This window comes from Corvus brachyrhynchos, unplaced genomic scaffold (assembly GCF_000691975.1).
Source record: "Corvus brachyrhynchos isolate BGI_N302 unplaced genomic scaffold, ASM69197v1 scaffold490, whole genome shotgun sequence".
In the NCBI taxonomy this organism is placed as follows: Eukaryota; Metazoa; Chordata; class Aves; order Passeriformes; family Corvidae; genus Corvus; species Corvus brachyrhynchos.
In genome coordinates, this window is record NW_008235774.1 from 1,544,901 (window position 1) to 1,564,852 (window position 19,952).

A 19,952-nucleotide genomic window follows, 5' to 3' on the forward strand; every position below is an offset into this window, starting at 1 on the left:
GTGGGGGGCGAGGGGCAGCGCGGGTGTGAGGTGGTCAGCGCGGGGGGGCGGGTGTGGCCATATGCGTGTGCGATGGTTCAGACGGGTGTGCGGGGGGTGGCCGTGGGTCTGCGCAGGGCAGCGTGAGCGTGCAGGGGAGGTGCTGTGGCTGTGTGCCTGCCCCAGCGCTTCGGTGCGCAGTGCGGGGACACCGTGGGCTCTGACACGCCCTTGGACACACGGGCGTGCGACAGGCACAGGTTTGTAAGCACGTGTGTGTGTGTCGGGAAGTGTGCGACTGCCCGCAGGCACCAGGCTGTGCGCGTGTGCCCGTGCCCACAGCGGCAGGCACGGCACCGAGGGGCTGGTGGGTGCAGCCAGGGCAGCTGGGGGGGCCGGCGGGCTGTAACCGGAGCGGTCCCTGCTGGCACGGCCCGGCCTCATATGGGTAGCGGATATTTATAGCCAGGCATCAGGTCCCTCACCGGCACCTGCCATGCCCGCAGCAGGAGCCCTTCCCTGCTGTCGTGCTGTCCCAGCCACCATCGGGCCCTCTGGCACTCCGTATTTTCACTCCATGACATGAGGGCCATGTGAATCAGCCCCGCTGCGCTCACGCCAGTGCTTCACAGCTTCTCTGCCTTTTTCACTAGATTTCCAACATGGAAGCCCAGCCTCACGTGGAACCCTTTCTGGACTCGGGTCCCTAGGTTTTGGGGCAAGGACCCTCCCGAGATACCAGGGGCTGCACTTCACACTCATGCAATCCCCTCCCAGCAAGGCACTGAAACGAGGGGCTGCTCAGGGTCTTTATTGCTGCTCTGGCATGTTGCTTGCTCCAAACCATGGGGACATTGGCAACTCCGGAGCCCGGCAGAGAGGAGGGGACAGGGATGGGGACAGGAATGAGCAGACGCCTTCTCCGCAAAGTCAATAAATAAAGCCCTATCACTACAGCAGCATGAGGAAGGTGAGTGCCCAGCCGCTACTCCTGTCCCCCTGCTCAGGGCACTGCGCATTGTGCCACCAGCCAGGGAGGGCTGAGGAGGGGGCACAGGGCAGGGCAAGGCACCTCAGGGTCAGGTGGGAGGTGTGAGGGGTCTGGGGACAGGCAGGCAGGCTGGTGGTGGGGTACAGGGCAAGGTCCGGAGCTGGGTGGGCAGAGCATGAGCAGCATGGGCCTGAGCAGACACAGGAGGTGTGCGTGGCACCTGGGTGCCCCCCCTGTGAAAACGGGGTGCCTGCCAGTCCCCCACCCTGGCATGGGGCACAGCCCACAGCCCCAGGAAAGGCACCGGCATTGGTCCTGGACCCACAAGCCCACTTGCCAGGACCAGGGCTGGGAGGAGCGGAAGGTGGGGGCTGGCAGCCCCCGCTCCCAGCTGTAAGGACTGGGGCTGTGCCAGCTGGCAGGGGATTGTGAGCAGGCCCCTCTCTGCAGGAACCACTGGAGCAACCTCAGTCTTCTGGTGCTGGTGTGCAAACCAGGGGGAGCACAGGGACTGCCACACCGTGGCCAGGGGCAGCTGCAGGCTGCAGTGTAAGGCACACGGCTGATGGGACCTGCGTGGCCAGGGCTTGCCGGGAAACTGCCAGCTCTCCCCCTCCCACCCGGGGCTTCCCTTGTCCCGCTGTCTGCATCCCATTCTCCCCCAGACTCTCTGCCACATTCTCTGTTCCTTGCAGCAAGGCTTCCCACCACCCTCCTGCTGCCGGACCCCACTGCTGGTCTGGCGGCAGCAGCCCCTCCTCTCCATCGGCACTGCCAAAATGACACTGCTGGCCACCATCATCCCTGACAGCAGCACATGAGGTCCATGGACTCATCCTGGTGCGTCCCGGCTCCTCTTCAGCCGCCCCGTACCGTGCCCCATGGAATGTTCCTCTGGCTCCCCGGCCCCTCATGGCCGTGGCCAAGCCACCAGTTACTGTGGCCCTGGTGGCTGGCCACCCTGGTAAGAGCGGAGTAAGACCTTGTGCTTTGTGACAGCCTCGCCGCGGCGCCGCTGGTGATCCACCAGGAATTCCTTGAGGCGGTTGGTGGTGAAAGTCAGGGTCTGGCGGCGCAGCTTCATCAGGTAGGCGTCCTGGAGCCAGGCATTGGCGAAGCAGTCCTTCACCGTGGGGCGGCTCCTGGGGCAGAGCCAGCTCTGTATCAGGGACTGCCCTGGGGGTGCCCACTGCTGCTCCACCCCCCAAACCCAGCCACCACCCCTGCCCTGCAAGATGCTGGGGATCCCAGCCTTCTCCAAGAGCAGGGCTCTGGACTCAGGAGATGCCAGACCTCTCCAGAAGCAGGGATGGACTCCAGGTTCCCACTGATGGTATCTGGAGGGGTCCCATGTGGCAGGAAGCTGGCTCAGTCATAGGCACAGTCTGGGGCCATGTGTCCTCCCTGACTGGGTTGGGCACTCACCAGGGGTGGACAGTGAGGACCTTCCGGATGAAGAGGGCAGCAGTCTGCGAGACGTTGGGGTACAGCTTGAAGGCATCAAAGCGCCCTGCCAGGATGCGGTTCTCCGTCTCGATGGGGTCCAGTTCGAAGAATGGTGACCGCCCACTGAGCCTGTGGTGGAGGGGGTGGATGGGCTGAGGGGACAGCAGTGGGAGGGCACTGCTGTCCGCCTTCCCACCCATCCCTGGTTTGAACAGCCGCAGCTGCCCAGGGTGTTTTCATCCTCATGTCCAGCTGGGAAGGGTCTGCCAGGCTACAGCATCCCTCAGCCCACCATCAGTTTGGTGTTCTCCATGGTACTGAGCCCTGAGTGGGGCTGACAACACTTCAAGGTTCTCATCCCCCTGACCCCTTCTCTTACATGATGTAGGTGAGGACGCCAACGCCCCAGACATCTGCTGCGGAGCCCACTGGGTCCCCCTTCACCACCTCTGGCGCTGTGGGCAGGGGAGCAGGTCTGTCATATACACGGAGACACCAGCCCCAGCATCTGCTGTAGCCCCAGCACCCACAGCATCCACAGCATCCATAGTTGCCCCAGCACCCACAGAAGTCCCAGATCCCCAGCATCCCCAGCACCCCCAGCATCCACAGTATCCCCAACACCCATAGCAGCCAAGCACCCACAGCACTTCACTATTGCACCCTCCAGCACCCCTCCCTGACATTGCAGCACCCTGACAGAGCCCAGCACGTCCAAAGATACCCCAACTGCCCCACAACACCCAAACTCTCCCACTTACCCCAGTGATGCTATAGAAATTCTCAGCAGACACCCCCAGCACCCCAAAGGCCTCCCACCTTCCCCAAGAACACCGTTCCTCTCCATTCCCAAGCCCCCCAGAGCATAGACATACATGCACACCTTTAGGGAATAAGCATTCCCCAGTTCTGTCCCTGTCCCCTTCCCCATGCCACTGCACCCCTGATGCCCCACTCACACATGTACTCCAGGGTGCCGGCACGCCGTCCCAGCTGCCTCAGCACAAGGGGGTTGTAGGTCTGGGCACTGCCAAAATCGATGATCTTGAGGGCATTTGTGCCTGAGACGATGATGTTGTCTGGCTTGATGTCGAGGTGCACAATGCGGCGGCCATGCAGGTACTCAAGGCCCTGCAGGAGCTGAAGTACGTAGCTCACCACGTCATCCTCCGAGTAGCGAAACCTGGGGGCAAGTGGCATCAGCAGGCAGCCCCATACCAGCAACTGTCCCCGGTGGCCCTGTGCCCGCCTGTACCTGTCCACAATACTGTAGAGAATCTCCTTGCCAGCACAGTTCTCGCAGATGAGCACCAGGTAGCGGGGGGTGATGTATGCCTCATGCAGGGCCATGATGCGCTCATGGTGCAGCGCCTTGAGGATCTCATACTCCTGCAGCACACTCTGCTTCCGTTCTGCCTCATAGGGCACAATCTTGGCCATGAAGTGCTTCCCTGTGGCATTCTCCTTGCACAGCCGGATCACCCCAAAACGGCCTCTGTGGCAGAGGGCAGGATTCAGCATCCCTGATGCGGGGTGCTGCAAGAACACCCCTGGCAAAGCATCTTGTCCCACCGCTACTCACCTTGCTTTCTCATCCAAGAAGGTATATGGCTTCTGGGGGACACCTTGTCGCAGTGCTGTGCTGTCTTTTCCCCCTCGGACCTCACTGGCAGCTGGGGGCTCTTTGGAGGATGGGGGAGTGGTGGTGGGTTCCAGCACAGGGGGTGATGTGGGGGGCATGGAGATAAAGGAGGTGACCATGTAGGGAGGCATCTTCCGTGCAGGTGTGGTGTTTGGGGTGGGGGCTGAGCTAGGCGTGGTTGACACTGGGGAAATGGTGGGGGACTTGGAAGGAGACAGAGCCTGGGGCAGGGGAGAAGTGTCCATGGGGGGCACAGGGGAGCCATGAGTGGGGGTGTCTGTGTGAGGAGAGGCAACAGTCTGAGGGGGGGTGAACATCAGCTCAGGGGGCACGTAGACAGTGATGTTGGGTGGAAGCTCAGGATCTGGTGGCATGCCCTCTTCATGGGGTGCAGGGGGTGGAAGGACCCCTGGGAGGGCACCCTCCGTTTCTGCTCCAGCTGCCTTCTGTACCACTCCCTTGTGCTTGCGTGGCGGTGTGGTGGGAGGGGCCCCTGTGGCCCCTGGCTCCAGCTGCTCCTCGGCTGTCTGGGTTGACCGGCTGGAGGCCACCTTCTCAGGAATGGGGACAGCAACATCCTTGGCTGGGGCAGGCTGGGCATCTGCAGGGAGCAAAGAGAGGTGTGAGCCAGGTGGGGGTAAGTTAGGAGTGGAGTCCAAGTGGCACCTCATTTCCCAAAGCCCTGGGGGGAAGATGCCCTGCGACTCAAGGATCCCCAAAGCACCCAAGAGGCCACAGGTGGCCCCATGGCTGCCCCACGCCCATGGGACAGGGCTTGCTCACCTGCTGCCTCAAGATGCACCTTTACTGAGGGGTTGCTGTAGGGTCCCTGGCCAGCCTTGTTAACACAGGCCACACGAAACTTGGCAGTGCTCCCGGGAGGTAGCTCAGTCACATTGAAGTAACAGTCAGCGATGCCAGTGCTGACAATCTTCCACTCATGCTCCCCTGCCAGAGCAGAAGTAAGGTAAGGCGAGGGCAGACCAGGGACAGGGGAAGCCCACTCCACTGTCCTTGATTCTGCCAAGCCACAGGGGACAGCCAGGACATTGGCACTTTTGTCCTGGCTAGGTGTCCCTCTGTGAGCCCATATTCCTGGCTGTGGCTCCCAGGCGATGTGAGGCAGCACCACATACCATCCAGTCTGCGCTCCAGTGTGTAGGTGCAGGGGGCTTTGCTCTCAGCAGGCTTCCACAGCACCAGCACCGTGTTCTTGTACTTCTGGGGGATCTCCGGGGTGCCTGGCCGCCCAGGGAGCCCTGCAAGGGTACAGACAGGGTGGGCTGGGTGTCCAGCCAGGGGCAGGGCAGAGCTGCTGCAATGAGAGGGCATAACAACACATGGGCTCAGAGATGCTGGAAATGCTCATGCAAAACCAGCCTGTCCTCTTTCAAAAGCCCCAGTCTCTTGCAGATGTAGAGAGCAGTACTCCAGTGACCTGCACCAACTCGTCCCCAGCCATGTGCCCAACTTGTGCTCTTTCTGTCTCCTGAGGTCTCCCCAGCCTCCTTACGTGCCACAGCCAGCGTGCAGGAGCTGATGGCTGTGCCCAGGATGTTGGCGGCTGCACACTCGTACAGCCCTGCATCCTTCCTGGAGACCTTGGCGATGGTGAGCATCTGACGTCCATCCTTGCAGGAGACGACGTTCAGCCCACTGTCCGGCTGCAGGGACCTCTTGTCTGTCGGGAGAGCAGAGGAGAGGGATGATACAGTGCCCTGCCAGAGCCCACCCACTGAGGCAGTGCAAGCAGCCCCCCACCTTTCATCCAGAGGATCCGTGGGGCTGGGCTGCCAGCAGGAAGGCAACAGAGGGTCAGCGCCTCGCCCTCCAGCAGCACCTGGTCCTTCAGCTTGATGTGGAAAATAGGGGGGAAATCTGGAAAGCAGCGTGGGGGATTAGGCTGCGGTGGGGATACACACCGCACCGACCATCCCGTCCTGCGGCTCCCCTTACCCGATTCACTGGGTGTGTGTGGCCGGCCGGCGGCGAGGCCCTCCTCCTGCAGAAGGCTGGAGGGGATGCTGGGCTGTGAGGCCATCTTCTCCTTCTTGCCCCGGGAGAGCCCCCAGCGCTCCCAGCGGGACCTTTTCTGGCTGTCACCCCCACCTGTGGGCACCCAGGGCAGCTGAGAGCGGGGCCAGGCCAGGGCGCCCACGCCTGTCGTGCCCACAGCGACTGGGCCATGGGTTGCCAGCAGCAGTCCCCCGCAGGATCCCCCCCTCATCGCTCACCTTTGACGGAGGCAGAGGAGCCTGTGCTGACCTCGGAGCGCAGGGACTCAGAGGAGGGGGCGGGGGCGGGCCCTGGTCGCAAGCTCTCACCCTCGGAGCTGGTGCGACGGAGTTCCCGGGGTCCCTCGCCGTCCGGCCGCTCATCCGACACGCTGCGTAGCCGCGCCGAGACCCGCTCCATTGTGGCACTGATTTTCCTCCGCACGGCCACCGCCGGTGACTCGCTCTCCCCACCACCCCCCGGCTCTGACTTGAGGCTCTCTGAGTCTCTCCGCTCCCTGGAGCTGGCCAGAGCCATGCTCCAGGAGAAGCGGCGTCCACCAGATGGGGTCTCACTGCCTCCGTCCTCCCCCATGCTCTTCTTCCTCTCAGCAGGCGGGGTCCGCTTGAGGAGTATGGACATCCTCCGGAAGAAGCCCCCATCCTTCTCCACCTCATGCAGGTCCTGCACTGACTTGGACTTGGCTGCCAGCCCGGTGGGCCGGTCCTTGCGCAGCTCCAGGGGCACGCCGGCTGGTGTAGGACGGTAGATGCCCTCGTCAGAGACTGGGGGGCCAGCCAGGTGCCGATCCTCGGAGCGGGAGCGGGTGAGGAGCTTCAGCCCCCGGGTGAGGGATGATTCACGGCCCCGCTTGAACTTGGCCTCAAAGACCTCCTCCGAATCGATGTCCTGGATGACCAGGGAGCTGGAGGAGCCGGTGGGCTTCACCTCCCTTCTTGATGCTGGTGCTGGTGTAGGGGGCTTTGCAGGGCTGGCTGGTGGTGTCTCCTTGACATTTGGTGGGGGCTCATTGGTGGTTGGTGGGGGCTCCTCGGTGGCTGGCTCCCCACCTGGCATGGCTCCCATGGCTTGCATCATCTTGGCATAGGAAGACTTTATGTGGGTTTGGGGGCCAAGGGTTGTGGGCTGTGGTGGGGTGGGAGCTCCTGTCCTGGCAGCCCCCTCCCCACTGGGTCCAGCAGCCTTGGTGGGTGTCTTCTCTTCCTGTCCCCTGTCCATGGGCTTCTTCCCTGTGGTGGTGGCAGCCTTGCTGGACCCAGGCGGGCCACGTTCCTCAGGGATACGCCTCCTCCCTGAGGCAGCCTTTACAGGGGGGGCCTGGAGAACAGTGATATCTGCTGGAGAGGGTGTTGGTGTGCTTGGGGTGTCTGGTGGCATTGTGGGCCGAGCATCAGAGAGGGCAGAGAGAGAGGGGGACTCCTTGAGCCGTTGGGCCTCCAGGCAGGCCACTGGGATCTCCAGGGGTGCACCAGAGCGTCGATGCCGGACGACAGGCTCAGCGTCCCCATGGCTGAAGGAGCTGCTCTTCTGCAGCCGGCACTCAGTGGGGAGGAGGCGCGGTGAGGTGGCTTCACTGGAGGCTGCCCGCACCAGCCGCGGCACTGCTGGTGCCTCCAGCCGGGCCGACCGTGAGACTTTCTTGTCGGGACTGACCCCAAGGGTCTCCAGGAGGGGACCCCGCAGGCCGCTGACCTTGCTGTCCCCAGAGCTGCCCCGCAGCAGCCGCTGGCGCATCAGCTCCAGGCGCTGGGCATGATCGTCCTCCCCCCAGGCCACCTTCCGCCTTGGCAGCTCCATGGAGGCTGCCTTGGCCAGGGCCCGGCGGGGGTCCCGGACCACCTCAGCCCCCTCCTCAGTCCTCGGGAGCTGTTGGAGCAGCAGGGCGCTGTCAGCAGAGCCACCCCTCTTCAGCTCTCCTCGACGGGCACTCCCTGGGGACTCCAGGCTGGAACCCTTCCTCATGGCTTTGCGAGGATACTCTGGCCGCTTCTGGGCTTCAGGGGCTTCCTCATCAGAGGAGCCAGGTGCCTCCACCTCTGCGCATGGTCGCCGTGGCCCAGCACCCCTTGGGCGCTTCCCCAGGGCCACCCCTGGCTTCCCTGTGCCCTGGCTCTGCCACTCCATGGCCAAGACATCCCCCTCTGGCTGCAGCCTTTCGGATGTCCCAATGGTCTCATCATCTGTGGGGATCTCATTGAGTGACATGCGAGAGCCAGAGAACTCCACCTGGTGAGGCATGGGGATGAAGGGCAGCTCATCCAGGTCATCTGAGTCCGAGGAGGATGACAGTGCTGGTGACTCCTTGAGGTGCCGGGGCACAGCGATGGAAAGGTGGTTGGACGTGTCCTCCAGTAGCTCTGGGATTGGCCGCAGCACCATGTTGCACTTGTAGCTGATCTGCGAGCGCTGCAGCCGGCAGAGAGGGCTGGATCAGGCCCAGGTGCATGGCATGGCATCATCCTGCCATTACACATCCCCCCATCCTGCCCAAGACACAATCCCACCTGCCCTCTCCCTCCCCAGCCCCTGCCTTCACCTGCCATTTCCGACGGGAGATGAAGAGCTTGAGGTGGTCAGTGCTGATGACCTTCCCTTTGGCCAGCGTCTGTGGGGTGAGGGGACAGTGGTGTCCCTGGGAGCCTGCAGCAGGCTCAGGGAACCCTGTGGCCTCTTGGTGTTGGGTCCATGCCCAGGCTCACCTTGAACCAGGGATGCTCCAGGGTCTGTTCTGCATTGGGTCTCCTGTGAACCGACACCATTGGGTGAGAACCACCCAGGCTCAGGGGCTTTGGCCAGGGGAAGAAGGGCAGGAGATTCTGGCTGCCCATGATGCACCCCGGCAGAGCCATGCAGCCAGCCTGCCCTTGGGCACCCCAATGCACAGGGATCCCTGCCCTCCCTTGAGCACAAAGCTCATGCTGAAGGGGCAGGGGATGGAGAAGGGGACCCTGCAGCACTCACAGTTTGTCATTGACCAGCACTTTGATGACAAAGCCCTTGGCTTCCCGGGTGAGACCCTGGAACATCCTCTCCTCAAAGGCCACATTGTAGTTGCGGATGTTCATCAGCGTTGTCTTGTCATTCTCCCCCACAAAGGGGGAGATCCCTGTCAGGCTGCCAAGGAGGAGACACTGTCACTGGGCCATGGGGCCATGGGAAACAGCATGGCAAGTACAGGGAACTGAGGACAGGACCCCAGACCCCATCTTTGAGGTCATGGGGCCATGGGAAACAGCATGGCAAGTACAGGAGACTGAGGACAGGACCTCAGACCTCAGCCCTGCCGCCATGGGGAGGGCAGAGGTAGGAGCAGCTGGGAAGGAGGCTGAGTCTGTAAGGAGTCATGTGCATGGTCACAGCCTCAGCTCTGGAACTGGTGAGGGGATGGAAAGAGTCCTGTGAAGACACACCAGGGCACTTACCAGAGGTATGCGATAACCCCCACAGGCCTGCAGAGAGGAGAGCACAGTTACTGCACATCACAAGCCCTCCAGGGTGCCCAGTCTCTCCTGGCATAGCAGGGAGCTCATCGACCACCCAAGGGCTACCCTTACCAGATGTCAGTGACGCTGGAGACAGGGGTCTGGTTGACAATCTCAGGGCCCACAAACTCAGGGGTGCCATACTTGCAGTACTGTGGCTCCTCAGATGTCAGCTCTTGCGCGTTGCCGAAGTCACAGATCCGGATCTGCTCGCTGCTCAAATCTGCCATCAGGAGGTTTTCTGGCTACAGGACAGTGCAGAGCAGAGGGAAGCTTGGCAGGAGGCAGGGGCTTTCCCCAGGGAATGAATGTTCCCTGTCAGCAGGACCACTCCCCATCCAGTGCACCAGGAGCAGGAGGCACCGGGCAGGAGTCTGTAAAGACCCGCACTCACTTTGATGTCCAGGTGCAGGACACTGTGCTGGTGCAGGTAGCAGATCCCTTCCAGGACCTGCCGCATGTACGACCGGACCTGCAAGAGTTGAAGTGAGGAGAGTGGGCACCCCAAGCATGGGTCAGCTGTACACTGGCCCTGTGCAGAGGAGGATGCGGGCTGTGGCCCCCTTAGTAGCCTGATACAGTGAGCACTACACATCTCTAGGCTGGGACAGACCCCACTGGCCCCAGGATTGCTCCCTTCCACATCACTTCGCTCCCACAGCGTTCGCTCACCTCCGACTCGCACACTGAGGGCTTCCTCACCATTCTGTCCAGCAGCTCTTCTTCAGAGCAGCTGGGCCCCAGTCAAGGAGCATAGAAATTCCATGCTCCATTGTGCCCCACACTCAGCTCCTCTCCACCCACTCTGCCCACCCATTCCCCCCAAAAGCCTCCCCTCCTCCCCTGTGCTGTGCACTCATGGAGCAGTGCCCAGAGGATACAGCTCCATGACCACGATGACAGCATTCTTCTTCTCAAAGGCATCATGGAAGAAGACGATGCGCTCGTGGTCCAGCTGAGAGAGAATGTGCAGCTCCCGCCGTGCTGACTGCTTGGCCTTGGTCCTCCCAGGGATGAACTTGGCAGCAAAGTCCAGCCGGGTGCTCTTCTCTGTCACCCTCCGCAGATAGGAGAAAGCCCCCCTGCAATTCAGCAGTGGGGGTAAGGGAGGATAAGAAGGTGGGTGAGCAGGAGACACCCCCCTTCCTTGAGCAGCTGGCACAGGCACCCACTCTGCAGGGAGCTGCCTGCTGCCTCAACAGCTCTCAGCGACCATCCACTGAGAGACCCGAAGCCTGGCTTTTCTCTGACCACCCCAGCTCCCCACCCTAAGCTGGCACAGGAGCATCCATTGACAGCTGAGAGAAGCCCCAGCACACCAGGATCTGGCATATAATGGAGCTCAGTCACCCATGTTGGAGCCCCAGCTCCAACAGCTGGCTCCAGCACCCCACTCCCTGCAGGGCCCAGGATGCCCCATCTTGCCAGTGGCCACCTACCTCCCAATCTCCTCATGCACATCGTAGTAATCTGTCAGGCGTCGTGCCTTGTTCAGTGCATCCTCCTCCATGGTGGCATCAGCAGTGGGCTGGGCTGGGAGAAGGAAAGGGGTGGCAGGGGGCAAGCCAAACACATAGGCTCTGCCCTCAGGGGCTGGGGAGCCAATCAGCCATACCTGCCCGCACGACCAGCTCTGCTTTGCAGGAGACCTCCCCAGCCAGGTTCTTGGCCGTGCAGGTGTAGACGCCACTGTCAGGCTCGGCAGCACCCAGCACCACCAGCGAGCACTCACTATCCTCATATACGAAGCTCAGATGGCTGCTCTCCTCCAGCAGCTCCCCATCCTGGGGGTGGCAGGGATGTTGGGGGTGTCCTGTCTCATCCCTGACCAATTCCCACCACCCTTACCCCATGGATAGGGCATGGGACACATCCTTGATCACCAGTGCAGCAACCCAGGCGAGGCAGTGAAGTGTGCGGGTCTGGTGGGAATATGGTTGAGGATGGGGTTGGGGGTTCCCAGCTCACCTTGTACCACATGATGGCCGGCAGCGGTTTCCCCTCCACCACCACAGCAAATCGCGGTGTCTCCCCTTCCTGGGCATCGATGTCCTCCATGATGGACTCAAAACGTGGTGCCTCTGCCAAGAGACGGGGCATGGGGCACCTTGGCGTAGTGTCACCTCCCTGCCACTGGCACAGGGTGTACAGCTGCAAGGCACTGCAAGTAGGGGTAGGGGCATGAAGTGACATGGGGCAGTGCCACTCCAATGCACATGGAAGTGGGACACCTCTACAGGGCAGACCACCAACGGCATGTCTGCAGCAGCATTTGGCAGTTCTCCATTGGAGTGGGGCACTGTGGGGCAGTGTCACTTACAGCACACAGGATGGAGCATGTTACATAGGGATGTGGGATACTGTGGGGCATTGTGGAGGTGTCCCCTGTGGTTCATGGCTATAGGGCACTGGGAGCAGTGCCTCCCAATTATACTCAGGGATATGACACCCTGCAGCAGTGCCACCCATGGCATATTGCTGAGGGACACCATGCACAGTCATGGGACACATGGGACACCGCTGCCCAGGTCAGACATGGGTATGGGACACCCAGCAGCAGTGCCAATGCATGGTTCCTGGTTTTTCATCCCCATGATTTCCACCCTGTAGAGCGGCATCCCCACAACATATGGGTGTGAAGCACTGAGGAGCAGTGTCATGCTATGGGGCAGTGCCCCCGTGGCACATGGGCATGGGGCACCACGGAGCAATGCCACCCTCCAGGGTAATGCTCCCCCCACCATATGGGCTTGGAGCACCATAGAGTGATGCCACCCCCCAACAAAGGGACATGGGCTTGGAGCACCATAGAGTGATGCCACCCTCCAGCAGAGGGACACGGTCCCCAGTGCAGGGGCACCTACCTGCCAGGCGGAGGCGGAGGGTGCAGTGAGCAGTGCCGTGGCAGTTGCTCACCTCACAGGCCAGCAGCCCCACAGCCCCCCGGCCCACACACAGCAGCCGCAGGCAGTGCTGGTCATCGTCTGGCATCATCATCTCACACGTGCCCTCCAGTTCCCCCAGCACCTGCCCACCCCTGCAGGCAGACCAACTGTCACATCACAGCTCCATGGGCAGACCCACTGCCCCATTGATAGATCACACCCCACAGCCTCATGACCACCTCCTCACCTACAGTCAGGGGCCCACCCCGCAGCCCCTGCAAAGTGCTCACACCCTGTTGCTAGCTCTGCCTCCTCAATGGCTCTTGCCCCTTAATACCCCACAGAAAGCACCCTATGACCTGCCCCCCCAACTCTTCAGAGCCCTGGACTTCACCCTTGTGTGCACCTGCAGACCAGTCCCAGGGAAGGAGCCCCACACACACACACGGTGGGCTAGATGAAGAGGTGGTGTGGAAGTCCTTCTTTATGCATCCTGTGGGGTGATGCTAGGCACGGGGCAGGCAATAGGCACAGTGCCACATCCTACCTCTTCCAGGTGACGGTGGCCTCCACATGATTGATGGTGATGGTGATGGAGGCTGGCTGGCCTTCTACCATATACACCACATCTGGCTTGTCCAGGATGACTGGGGCCTCCTCCAGGTAGGGACCTGCCAAATGCATTGTCATCAATCTCTCCCCATTCCATGCCACCCAGCCCTGGGCAGCTTACCACCTGACAAGGGACAGAGACCTTGACCCCAGCTGCCCACTCCCTCCCCACTGCTCTTCTCACCCCGGTCCAGGAGCTGCACAGGCCCCACAGGTGGGGAAGGCTTGCTGTTGGTCTTGGGAGTGGCAGTGATGACACGGAAGAGGTACTGGGCACCCTTGGTCAGCCTGTGCACTGTGTAGGTGGTGTCCCGCACACCGGTCACCAGCACCACCCACTGCATCGTGCCCAGCACTTGCATTTGCACCACATAGGTCACCGAGTTGGGGTCTGCAAGGGGAGAGGGTCAGTGCAGAGCCCCTGGCATGGGGCTACCCCATGCACCCCATCATGGCATTGCCCACCCCCTGCCATCTTCCTGCCCATACCCTGCCCCCTCACCTATGGCAGTGTCCAGCCACTTGGGCTTGTTCCACGTCAGCGTGATGGCTCTGCCGGTCACTGAGGCCACAGTGGGGGGCCCGTCTGGGGGTGTTGGCACCACATCTGCATGGAGAGGTGGGCCAGGATGTAAGCATGGCCACTCCCCCAACTCATCAGGGCATCTGCCTCACGCTGTGGGAGATACTGGCTGAGGGGATGGATGAGGCCAGCAATTCTTTCTGGTTTCCTGGTAGGGGCTCAGCCTGCCAGCCCCTGTGAGACTGGCACTGCCAGCAAGCTTCATGCAGGATCTAGTGGTCCAGGGATGAGTCCTGACCCCACAAGATGAGAACTGCTCTGCTGGCCCCACTTTTTGGTTGGACTAGAGACCTCCTGAAGTCCCCTCCAACCTGAACTGCCCTGTGATCGAACCTATTCCCCTAGGACCTTGCTACAGTCCTGGGGCACAGCCTGGCAGGGTGGCTGTGAGTGGCTGCACATCCCAAGTGGTGTCCGCTGCTGCTTACCGGTGACATAGAGGTGTGCATAGCATGTGGCCTTCCCCACTTTGTTGGCAATGACGCTTTTGTAGACACCAGCATGTTCGTGTCTGACAGCCGTGAATACCAGACGATGGATGTCTTTATCTGGTGGAGAACAGGGGGACACAGGTAAGACCCCACCAACTAAGCAGCATGGAGCTCCCCTTCCTCCCTCTTGGGGTGTAAAGGTCTAGGGAGTGATGGCTCCTCCAAGGGTGTTCCGCCTTCTCCCACCCCGTGTAGAGGGACCCCAGGGAGTGGGGAGGGCAGCAAGGAGTCCTACATTGCATCATCTTGCGGTCATCAGTGCTGTCAATTCGGGAGCCATTGTGGTACCAGGTGATGGAGGGGTAGGGCATCCCGGCAACCTGGCACTCCAGCATGGCCTCCTTCGACTCCACCACATCCAGGTTGTGCAGTGGCTTCAGGAAATCGGGCATGGTGAAGCACTCTGCCTCTGTCTCCACCTGCTCTGGCTCCTCCGGGATGGATGGCATCTTCTCCAGCTTAGAGCTGCAAGAGCCCACACATGCTCATGATGGGAGCATGGTGCGGTGCCCCCAGCTCAGCCCCAGCCCTAGGCTTTGCATAAGCCTATTGTATACCAAGTCCCAGAGGGGAGCAAGCAGGGGGAAGCAGATTCCAGTTGATGGTCCAACTCTTACATCTGGGAGGCTGCAGATGGCCGCGGCTCCTCCACATAGAGCTCAGCAGAGCACTCCACATGGCCATGGGTGTTCCTGGCGGTTGCCTTGTACTGCCCTTCATCTTCACTGCCCACGTGCACGATGACCAATGAGCGCAGCCCTCCACCCTGCTGAATCCGCACGTTCTCCCCCTCCTGCACTGGCCGGCCTGCACAGAGACACACACAGCATCAGTAGTAGCATCCCCTCCAGTCCCAGCCAGGTGCAGCCTTTGGGTGCAGCCCCCAAGGAGATGAGGAGGGGTCGCCCTGCAGGGCCCTTGGCAAGCTCTCTGGGCTTGGGGGTTACCAAAGTGAGTCCAGGTAACCGTCGGAGGGGGACTCCCACTGATCATGCAGACAAAACGCGCTGTCCGCCCTTCCACCACGTCCACATCCTCCAACTTGCGGGTGAAGAGCGGCTGCATAGAGGGCTGCACTGTCAGCCGGGCACTGCAGGTCAGCTCATCTGCAAGGAGAGCAGGCACTGGTGAGCCCCCACAGCTCATGCCTGTGCAGGGCAGGAGGCAGCCTGTTACTCCCCCCGGTTGCAACCCAGCAACCACTGTAGCTGTGGGTGAGCATGCCCCATACATGGTGGGGCCTGAGCCCAGGTGTGTGGGGTTCCAGGCTCTATCCCTGTGCAGGGTGGGGGAGTACAAATGTGTGCAAGGTCCCCATGCCCAGGGTTGGGGCTCTGATGGCAGCAGGCACCTCTTTCCTCTTTCCACAGCAGAACAGGTGCCAGCAGCAAGGTGGGGTGGGAGGATGCCCTGTCCTCCCCATAGGGCAGGGGAGCACAGCTGGCCTATCCCCTTGAGCACAGGCAGTGATGCTTAAGCAGGTAGTGCCACCACATGCAGCATCCAAGGAGCAGCATGAGGACAGGTGCAGGCTGGATGCTCCAGGTGTGGAGTGCTGTGCTGGGGGATTTCCAGCACAGAGCAGTTTGCAATGACGGTGTTGTCACCCACCCTGGGCAATGATGGGCAACACTATTCTCAGGCACACCCTCACATCCCTGAGCCCCAAACTGTTGCTATCCTCAAAGCCCCACAGGCATACAGCATCCTTCATGGAGGGGTGCACAGGCACCAGCTTCAGGGTGCAGGGAATGCCGCTTCGTCCTGCAACCCCCCCAACCCTGCTGCCTAGGTGAGCTGGAGAGTGGGCTCTGTGTGGGCAGCATACACAGGCACAAGCGTGTCAGAGCCATGGGACAGAGGCCCATGCTACTCTTGCTGAGCTGCAACCAGTGAGGATTTGGTGGGAGAGGTTGAGAAGCCCTGACTCCCTGCCCATTTCTCCACCACCTCCCAAGCCAGCAGACATGTCAGTACTGGAGCTGGGTGCCCAGAAGCTCTGGAGGCAGGGGACAGGGACAGCTGGACCCCAAGCCTGCCTCCACCTGGTGCAGCCATGGTGCAAATGCATCTTCCCATGTTTCAGGGAGCCACATGCACGCTGGCAGAGGAGCTGAGTGGAGTGAGGTGGGACAGGGCTGCAGGGCTCAGGGTGCTGGAACCCAAGAACTGATACACACCAGGTTTCCCTGAGAAATCTTCCTAGTGCCTGGGGCACCAACCACTGCCTAGCCCCCTCTCCCCCACCTCCAGCACTCACAGCTACATCCATGGGGAGAAGAGCCTTGAGCCCAGAGCAGGGAGGTCTATCCACCCCCCTGGGGCCAAGCCCTGAGTGAGCACCCCCCTGGGGGACCTGCATGCCCGCCACTTACCTTTGGCAGTGCTGAGCTTGCAGGTGTAGATTCCACTGTCGTCTTCATGCACAGAGGTGAGCAGCAGCTTGCACTTGCGCCCATCAAAATGCATCTTGCATTTGAGCAGGGCAGGCTGGAGCAGCCGGCCCCGGGACAGCCAGTCCACGTCCATGTCTGGCGGGCCGGCCACCATGCACTCAAAGACCGCCATCTCCCCCGCCCCGACCACCAAGTCCTGCAGGGGAACCATGATGGCCAAGGACTGGCACTCGGGGCGAGCTGCCCGGGGAAGGGGGAGAGAGAGAAAGAAAGAGAGAGACGCATCTCAGCAACTGAAAAGCAACCATGAGAGGTAGCGGGAATGGAGAGGGAGTACGTGCAGGGCAGTGGTTCGTGCAGGGCAGTGGTTCATGCAGGGAGGGGGCCTGGTGCAGCGGGCAGGGAGTGCAGCAGGGAAGGGTGGGAGGGGAGGCGAGATGTGGAAAGCAGAGCTGAGCCAGGGAGGGGGCTGGGGGTGAGGGGAGGTGTCCGTGCCAGGAACACACCACACAGCGCTTTACCAAACAGATTTTATTAGAGCTACAAAAAAAAAGGGTCACGGCCACGCAGCCCGCCCCCCCCGTCAAGCCCCCTCACTGGGGAGAAGAGATCCACAGCCAGGGGATGCTTCTGACGGACCCAAGCCCTGGGGCTACAAGGTACATCTCTTGGTGGCCAAGCTGGCACCTGAGTGGCCACCGTGAAGCCAAAGGGGCCAGTGCTCTCCCCCCCCGCTGCAGCTCAGGCAGGGTGTTCCCCTGTGGGGTCCCTGGGGTCTCCTGTCTCCCATGCTCCAAGGTGACTGTCACAGAGCTGCCACCGCACTGCAGCCCCTTCCCTACAGCCCTGGCCGGCACAGCGGCAACTGTGGGCTTAGCTCCCCACTCCCTTTCCGTGGGCAGCAAGAGAGAGGCAGCAGAACACGCAGACAGGGACAAACGGATGGAGCAAGAGACAAGACAGCATCATATGGGCACCCTGGCCCGGCTGAGGGGGCGCCTGCTGCTCCCCTGCTGCTTCCCCCGCCCCGCCTCAGTTACGCCTGCCCCGGCCATCTGGCGAGCCCCTGCCCACAGTCGAGGGCCCGCGCGTCCCCGCGGTGCGTCCAGGACGAGGCGGCGGATGGAGAAGGAGGTAATAACACAAGGTGAGGTCCACTGCCTAAGAGGTGTCCAACTAAGAGCCCCGCAGCTGCGGCTCTGAGAGATGCACCCCCTTATCGTACTCCCCCTGCGTACAGACAAAAACCGCAGTCAGCAAGCAGAAGGGTTAGTGCAGCAGCGACGGGACCGGCACGGACACACATGCCAGCGCCGGCACGAGGGGTGCAAGTGGGCAACAAGGCACGGAGCCATCTGCTGAGCTCTCCAAGAGGGGCTGGGGTTGGGCCATCACCCCTGCAGCCCAGCTCCTGGCAGTCGTGGGACACTGGGACAGCTTCCGCTCCCACCCCTGTGCCGCCGCGCTTTGCTGTAGGCTGGGAGCATAATCCCGGCAGAGTACAAGCAGTGCAGCCAAGGCCGGGGTGGGATCGGCACAGCCCAGGGGGGCTCAGGCAGCCATCAGCAGGGAGGGCTGGGGGGAGCAGGGCACACACAGCAAAGGGCAAGAGGAGGGAGGCAGCATCACTCATCCCCACAGGCTCCTTCCCTGGCCTTGGGGATACCAGGCAGAGCCTGGCTATCAGTCCCAACTCCCCCACCCCCACCCCCTCAACACTGCACACATACTTTGGGGTCCTCAGAGGACCACAGCAGGGCTGGGGAGCGATAGCAAGGAAAGGGGACTGGACAGTCAAGTCCCATGCGTATGGGACATTGCTGGAAATGGGCAGAGAGGGACCCTTGCAAGTTGCCCTGTGCCTGGCACACAGCTTGCAGGCAGCCTGGGGCAAGGAGGGAGCAAGCTGCAGGACATGAGGACATTTCCTACAGAGCCCTCAAGGCCAAAAGCCCTCTCTGGGCAGCCAGGGGCAGCACTTGGCCCCGTAAGTGGGTATGCGGAGGGACATGGTGTAAAGCTGGGCTGTGAGAAGCAGTGGGGTCTGGGTCAGATCAGTGGGGCTCTGGAACAGCAGGCAACAGGTGGGACCCAGGGCTGCACATCTGGATAAGACAGCAAGGCAGCCTGCCTTCTGCTGCAGGGCCAGCCTCTGTGGACAGCCCGAGGCACGCAGCTCCACTTTCCTGTTCCCCGCCTGTGCCACCACAGGGTGGGCTGGCTTGTCCCCTTCTTAGGTCACACCACCAAGGGGGGGGGCTGCAGTGGCCCCTTCCCCACAGCTCATGCAGGGCACTAGAGCCAGCTGGCGCCTCAGGTTCTTGGGTGACATACTTAGGGAGTTTTACCTCTGACCTCCAGCTTGGCCTCGCACTGCTTGGTGCCATACTCGTTGACAGCCTTGCAGGTGTAGAAGCCGGTATCAGTGTGCTCTGCCGCCAGGATGTGCAGCGTGAAGAGCCCCCGCACTCCCTCTGCCTCCTCCACATGGTGCCGGCGGCCATACTTCACTGGCTGCCTGTTTCTCAGCCTGCTCCAGACAGAGGCAGAGCAGCATGGTCATACCTGGCCCTGCACACCCAGCCTGGCTATCCCCAAAAAAACCCCTCTCCAACACTCCTTGCTCAGGATGAGAGCTCCATGCTAACCATCCCCAAATGGAGAGGTCACTGTGCCTGTTCCCTCCTTTTCTGCCCAGCTGTGACACCAGAGAGAAGCAGGACTCACCAGTAAATGATGGGCTTGGGCTCCCCACGGACACGAACACTCATACTAACATCCTGCCCCTCCAGCACCGACTGGTCCGACAAGGATACCTGGGGAAACAGGGGTCAGAGAGCAGCAAGCACCATCTGCACACAGGGCCATGCACCCCCACCACTGCACCCAGGGCTGTGTGTCCCCTATCACAACAGGAATACCAGGGAAGCTGGTGCGGTGGAGCCTGCCCAGGTGCTGGGAGCACGCCACATCAGATCAAGGGGTAGGAAGACCTGACCCAGCACTTCCTGGCACCGAGGACCATAGCGCTGCAGTCACAGGGCACTGTACCCCCTCTACCAGGTCCTGGGGGAGTTGTTGTCTCACCTCAAAGGTGGGTGCAGCCTTGAAGGTGGTCTCTGGGGAGCCGTGGGCAGCCCCATGCTCGGCTCTTGGCTGCAGCTTCATGGCCGGTCGGTGCTGGGGGGTGCCAGACTCGGGAAACTCTTCCAGGGGGCTCAGGTACTCCTCGTCCGATGTGATGGGGCTGGCCTGGCCGACGGTGGTGGGCAAGTTCCCATGCCGCTCCACAGCGGGTGCTAGCACAGAAGCGGTTGGATAAGGAGCTGGCAGCAATCGGAGCCGGGCAGGCGGGTCAGGGCACGCCTTCCCACTACCCTGCACTACAGGGGTGGACACTGACCCCACGGCACATCCCGGCTCGGCAAT

General features: G+C 61.7%; 1 protein-coding gene across 1 annotated transcript in view; it reads right to left on the bottom strand.

Annotated features, from left to right (window-relative positions):
* Positions 1-774: 774 nt before the first annotated feature.
* Positions 775-19,952, bottom strand: part of SPEG (SPEG complex locus) — a 38,588-nt gene continuing 19,410 nt past the window's right edge. Inside the window, exons 6-40 of the mRNA XM_017727057.1 lie at positions 19,611-19,921; positions 19,251-19,339; positions 18,872-19,053; positions 16,503-16,763; positions 15,075-15,233; positions 14,745-14,934; positions 14,363-14,592; positions 14,065-14,184; positions 13,556-13,660; positions 13,238-13,444; positions 12,989-13,112; positions 12,421-12,593; positions 11,525-11,637; positions 11,172-11,340; positions 10,996-11,089; positions 10,438-10,638; positions 10,229-10,289; positions 9,951-10,028; positions 9,629-9,801; positions 9,497-9,523; positions 9,036-9,188; positions 8,774-8,816; positions 8,611-8,679; positions 6,293-8,480; positions 6,015-6,167; positions 5,820-5,936; positions 5,572-5,739; positions 5,195-5,317; positions 4,842-5,006; positions 3,999-4,659; positions 3,672-3,911; positions 3,376-3,599; positions 2,796-2,871; positions 2,396-2,545; positions 775-2,112 (exon numbers count right to left, since the gene is read on the bottom strand). Coding sequence (XP_017582546.1) covers positions 1,905-2,112; positions 2,396-2,545; positions 2,796-2,871; positions 3,376-3,599; positions 3,672-3,911; positions 3,999-4,659; positions 4,842-5,006; positions 5,195-5,317; positions 5,572-5,739; positions 5,820-5,936; positions 6,015-6,167; positions 6,293-8,480; positions 8,611-8,679; positions 8,774-8,816; positions 9,036-9,188; positions 9,497-9,523; positions 9,629-9,801; positions 9,951-10,028; positions 10,229-10,289; positions 10,438-10,638; positions 10,996-11,089; positions 11,172-11,340; positions 11,525-11,637; positions 12,421-12,593; positions 12,989-13,112; positions 13,238-13,444; positions 13,556-13,660; positions 14,065-14,184; positions 14,363-14,592; positions 14,745-14,934; positions 15,075-15,233; positions 16,503-16,763; positions 18,872-19,053; positions 19,251-19,339; positions 19,611-19,921 — 7,805 coding nt within the window. The 3' untranslated portion in view covers positions 775-1,904. The remainder of the gene's footprint in view (positions 2,113-2,395; positions 2,546-2,795; positions 2,872-3,375; positions 3,600-3,671; positions 3,912-3,998; positions 4,660-4,841; positions 5,007-5,194; positions 5,318-5,571; positions 5,740-5,819; positions 5,937-6,014; positions 6,168-6,292; positions 8,481-8,610; positions 8,680-8,773; positions 8,817-9,035; positions 9,189-9,496; positions 9,524-9,628; positions 9,802-9,950; positions 10,029-10,228; positions 10,290-10,437; positions 10,639-10,995; positions 11,090-11,171; positions 11,341-11,524; positions 11,638-12,420; positions 12,594-12,988; positions 13,113-13,237; positions 13,445-13,555; positions 13,661-14,064; positions 14,185-14,362; positions 14,593-14,744; positions 14,935-15,074; positions 15,234-16,502; positions 16,764-18,871; positions 19,054-19,250; positions 19,340-19,610; positions 19,922-19,952) is intronic.